The sequence below is a fragment of the Physcomitrium patens genome, chromosome 6, assembly GCF_059467195.1.
Source record: "Physcomitrium patens ecotype Gransden chromosome 6, ASM5946719v1, whole genome shotgun sequence".
NCBI classification, from domain to species: Eukaryota; Viridiplantae; Streptophyta; class Bryopsida; order Funariales; family Funariaceae; genus Physcomitrium; species Physcomitrium patens.
In genome coordinates, this window is record NC_143415.1 from 10,246,957 (window position 1) to 10,252,116 (window position 5,160).

The 5,160-nt window shown below is 53.8% G+C and overlaps 1 protein-coding gene across 2 annotated transcripts; it reads left to right on the top strand.

Moving 5' to 3' along the window:
* The first annotated feature begins 1,461 nt into the window (after nucleotides 1–1,461).
* Nucleotides 1,462–4,781, top strand: LOC112283859 (uncharacterized). Of its 2 annotated transcripts, XM_024523124.3 has the most exons (2): nucleotides 1,462–1,602; nucleotides 1,855–4,781. In XM_024523124.3, exon 2 carries the CDS (start codon nucleotides 1,903–1,905, stop codon nucleotides 3,739–3,741), a length of 1,839 nt encoding a protein of 612 aa, XP_024378892.1. In that variant the 5' UTR covers nucleotides 1,462–1,602; nucleotides 1,855–1,902; the 3' UTR covers nucleotides 3,742–4,781. The 2 variants fall into 2 exon arrangements, with proteins under 2 accessions (XP_024378892.1, XP_024378891.1); XM_024523123.3 differs by lacking the exon at nucleotides 1,462–1,602 and having other exon boundaries at nucleotides 1,684–4,781.
* Nucleotides 4,782–5,160: the final 379 nt, after the last annotated feature.

A 5,160-nucleotide genomic window follows, 5' to 3' on the forward strand; every position in this document is an offset into this window, starting at 1 on the left:
TGGTGTTGATTTTATTCATGTTATAAGTCTTTTTCTTTTATATATAAATTCATATATATATATATATATATATATATATATACACACTCTTTAGTTTCAATCTTTTCTTTTTGATTTATTTTCACCATGTCCAAAATCTGAATAAATATGGGTACTTAACTTCATTGTGGACATGAAATATACTTATTTCTCTTGATGAATTATTACTTGAGAAATTTTATCATATTTATATGATTGTCTATACTTTACTCATCCATCCTCTTTCAAATCATTTGGATCATCTTCATTGATTATGGGCTACAAATATACTCATGTGGGCATACCTTGTCAACAGTTTATTCAGCAGGGCCTAGATTTTATGCAATTATGCAACATTTGTGCAATTGGATGAGCCATCACAACCACATAGTGCTTGAAATGGGATTATCATCTAAAAAGAGTTTATGCAAATTAACTGCCACTTATTTTGTCAGCTAGGGCGAGACCAGACACTCCTCTTTGGCTTGGATAAGAACATGAAGCATTTTGTGGGAGCCATATACTCCACAACTCACTTTGGGTCTCATGTTCTCCAGCTTCCTTTTGTTCAGCAAGCACTGGGCTTGAAGGAAGCTGACTCAAAGCCTACCTTTCGGGCATCCCAAGCAATGACATAGACTTATCTACTGCTGAGGTTGCTGGTGGTTGCTGGTGATGTGGTTGCCCACATGAAACAAAAAGATGGCATCATACAATTGCATTCAACTATAGATTTTTGAAAATAAATCAAATAATTTGAAAAGCAATGGTCCTTGTTTGGTAAAAAAAAATATTTGGAGGAGATGTTGGCCTATGGAAAAGGTATAAAAAGCAGAGAGGTTATACAATGAATTAGTTTAATTTCACATTACAAATATGAACAGAAATTTTATATCTTGATTTTGAAAATTGAAAAATGTTGTAAAAAAATTACATGCATGTGGATATTTTTATGCATATTTGTCAGATAATTATAAATTTATATCAAAGCTTCTTCTTGAAATGGACCTAATGAAAATTTCTATAAAAATATAAGTTGTAACAGACAGCTATATATATATATATATATATATATCTAAATATCAGGTGTCCAATAGAGGGCCATTGAGTCATCCAAGAGGGCTCACAGTCCAATCTATCCAGCTAATCAGAACTACATCCCTCATGTAGATGATCGTGGATTCCAACGTCACTGGAAGGCATGGCAACAGAAGCTCTCGTCCACTTGGACACACGACAGGCCATCATGACATAAACTAGGCCATTTCCTAGATGCAGGATCGCAGATTTTGCAATCGCTAAGAAGAAGTCCGCAGGCGACACCTCTCTCGCAACGGGCACCCGCTCCTGGATCCCGAAACTGGCGCGAACGGTCGCCGCCCGCCTCCTGAGCCTCAGCCCTACGGACGGATGGCGCAGTTGCAAACCCAGGCACAAGTGAACGCTCTGGGTTATGAACTTCTTCGTTGTCACCATCCTGTGTTTAGCGATTTCTCACTGCAACGGTGTATGGAGCTCGCGGAGCACTTCGGCACGAGTTAGGAAGGATAGTCTCTGCTGTGTGTGTGGACGCCTTGATCATCGGTAAGATTTTGAGCAACGGTACCATCTCGTTGTTAAAATAGAGAAGTAGTGCCGTAAGTATCCCTGTTTCTTGACAGTTTAGGTTTGCTTGCAAAGAAAGGGGGGAGTGAGTGGTCGGAGGGCAGTCTGGGGTTGGGAGAGACGGAAGTGTGGCCAGTGAGATGCAACCGAGGAGTTGGGGTGGAGAAAGACGTTGAGTGAAGAGGAGCGGGGGCTTGCGAGGGAGACGATATAATGTTGGCAGTGTTGCAGAGGCAGCAGGAGCGGCAGTTCGTGGGGGGAGGAAGAGAGTCGCCGTTTATGAGCGGTGGAGCGGGGGGACTGGCATCGCTGGACGGGGGAGGTTCGTCGTCGCTGTCGTTGTATGAATCGATGGTAGACTACGTGCCTATGTCTCAGCATGTGCAGGCGCAGCATGCAATGCGGCGGCTGAACTCGTTCTCGCCCGCGGCGATGCACGATGCGGAGGCGCCTGTAGATGGCGCGTCGGGTGGGGTGTACCAGAGGAGCCACAGCTTCGGGGGTGGGGGGAGCGCGGGGTTGCACGCATTCAACAATTTCTTTTCGAGCCCGCCGAGCTCGCCGGTGTCGAGGGGTGAGTTTTCGGGATTTTCGATGGCGGACGAGGAGTCGTTGATTGAGGCGGGGAGCGGGAAGGGGGGCTTCTTTGAGGAGGCGGGGAAGGGAGCGGGTCGAGCGGACCTGCGAGGGCTGAGCTTGGGACCGGCGTCGCCGCTGGGGGCCGGGGGGTCATCGATGGGGTCACCGACATTTTCCGATGCGCTGTTCAACAAGTTTCTGCCGTCGAACAACGAGGACGAGGAGGCGTGGCCGGTGGTGGACATGTACGGGTGCGATCAGTTCCGGATGTTTGAATTCAAGGTGAGGCGATGCATGAGGGGGAGGAGCCACGATTGGACGGAATGCCCGTTCGCCCACCCGGGCGAGAAAGCTAGGCGTCGCGATCCGCGGCGGTACCACTACTCGGGGACGGCGTGTCCGGACTTTCGGAAGGGGAGCTGTCGGAGAGGCGATGCGTGCGAGTTCGCGCACGGAGTGTTCGAGTGCTGGCTGCATCCGGCTCGGTACCGGACGCAGCCGTGCAAGGACGGGCGGAACTGCCGTCGTCGGGTGTGTTTTTTCGCGCACACGCCGGAGCAACTGCGGTTGCTGCCCGCGGCGGCACAGGCAGCGACGACGGGAGGTCGGAGCGGAGGGGGTTACGACGGGTCGCCGCGAGCTGGTGCAGCGGCGAGCTACGATGGGGCGTTCGGGTACGAGAGCTTGTCTTACGACGGAGCGTCGGGAGTTCACGGTCTGAGCCACTTGTCGGGGTACTCGAGCTCGGCCCACTCGGGTGCAGGGTGTGTGGCGTCGCAGAATTCGTCGCCCAGGTCGACGCTGGTCGGGCACGCCCAGTACCCGCCGCCGCTGAGCCCTCCGCTGTCTCCGTCGGGGTCGCCTCCGCCGTCGCCTGGGTCGGCTGAGGAATGGGGGGCGAATGCGGGGTCATTTGCGAGCGGGTCGATGTCAGGAGCACAATCTGGGATGTCGCTGCAGGCGACGCTGCAGCAAGCGGCGCAGGCTCGGGGGCTGGGCGGACACGGGCAGACGTCGGCGGTGCCGGCACATCGGCGGCATTTGGATCGTTTGAACTCGATGCCAACGCTGTCGATACCGAGCGCGGGAGAGCATCGGGGGCTGCACTCGGGGATGCATCCGGGGTCGGCACCGACGTCGCCAGCGGGAGTGCCGCAGAAGTCGATGATGGAGCTGATCGCGACGCTGCAGCAGTTGGAGATTCGGGGTGCACCTCCGGCATCGGCTGCGCAGTGGCTGCAGCAGCAGTACACGACGGGGCCGTCGCCGCTGCGTCGGTGCTCGCAGAGCGTGCCCGGGACGCCGACGAAGGTGTCGGGACGGTGGGATCAGAAGGAGCGGTGGGAGGTGGAAGAGAACGAGGACGGGGAGCCGGCGGTGCAGCGGGTGGAGAGTGGGCGGGATCTGCGGGCGAAGATATACGGGCGATTGAGCCGGAGTTCGTTGAACGAGGCGGGGAGCGGCGTGGGGGACTCTCCGGACCTGGACTGGGTGAACGACCTGGTGGAGGAGGAGCCGGAGCATTCGGCGGGGTGGTGAGGGTGGGGCGGAGGTGGTTTCCGCGGAGGCGCTGGGTTGGGGGCAGGACTGCCAGGCGCACTGGCAGGGTGTAGCGGCATGCGGTGATGAATGCGAGGTGGGGCATGAGGGAGTGGAGCGGGGAGGGAGTGGGAGTGGCGGAGTTGTCTATGGATGCGGAAGTTGGTAGAGGAGGAGGAGGTGGGAGAGAGTGGTGGTGACCGTACGGATGCGGCTCGGAGAGGCCCTGGTTACGGCGAGAATAATGTGGCGTGGATGCAAGTGGTGTGGAAGAGCTGGTGGCAGGTTGTGTGGAGGAGTGTGAAGGATCGGAGGTGCGAGGGAGGGGAAAGAGGATGCGTATGGGGTGCTGAGGTGGCGCAATTCGTGTGTGGGAGGAGCGCGGAGCGATGGTGGGTGGCTGTGGGTGTGAGTAGGAGCGGTACGGTATTGGAATTTGGGGCGGGGAGGTGGGATTGTTGAGTACTTTAGGGGGCGTGCGTGGGGCGGGGGAGGGTGGCAAACGACCATCCGAAGCCAACGCAGTGGGTTTGTTGATGATGTATACATATTCCGAAATATTGGAGTGCGTACCTGAGGAGCAGGCGGTGCGGAGGTAGGAGATTGAAGTAGCGAAGTCAATTATTATTCTGCTCGGTTTTGGCCGCCCCTAAAGGAGCTGGGAGAGGACACGAGACGGGGCGATACTCATTTTTTTGGATTTTTCACGCAATTTGTGATTGTAGCTAGCCAGGCTTTTGCTGATTTACCAAAAGCAGGATTGTAGTGGTAGAGACGGAGGAGCATGCATGTGGATAACTTTTGTGTACATGCCAATGGACTTGAGATAATGACGTTATGAAAACCTGGGAGGTCTTGGAGGGAAGTAGACCTGAGTGGCAGAGGGAGAGTCTAGTCTAGTCACACGACAGATCGACCTGTCTCAATTCGATTGGGAAAGACAATGCGTCGGTCTCCACGCCTGGAAGGAAAACTGTACATTCATTCGTGATGTCACGATGACGATGGCTTTTGTAATATACGTTTCTCTGCTCTGCGAATTGGTTTTGTAACGGTGCGGCGTGTGGCGTGCATGGTGTGAGTGGGTATCGGGGGTTGTGCCGGGTGCGTGTGGGGAGGGGTTTGTGACAGTGAGATTGAGGATCGTTCAGTACGCACGAGCGTGAGGAGAGATGAGAGCTTGGAGCACACAAGGTGCCGGGATGGGCAAGGTGACGGGCATGTGAGGTCGAGGGTCCTGGTTGTGTGCTGAGCTCGAGTATTGCAATGTTGACATCAGCGGTGATGAGTAGGTGGTCAGCTTGATAGTTCATTAGTCAACGATTCATATTTTTTGGAGGTGTAGTCATGGAGTCCCATCGCGGAGTCAGCTGGTTGTGAATCATCGTTTGGGTGGGCTTGGTGTATGCTAATGCCCAA

Excerpts from the sequence above, each read along its gene's own strand:
- LOC112283859 (XM_024523123.3), top strand. The coding sequence starts at position 1,837 with ATGTTGGCAGTGTTGCAGAGGCAGCAGGAGCGGCAGTTCGTGGGGGGA.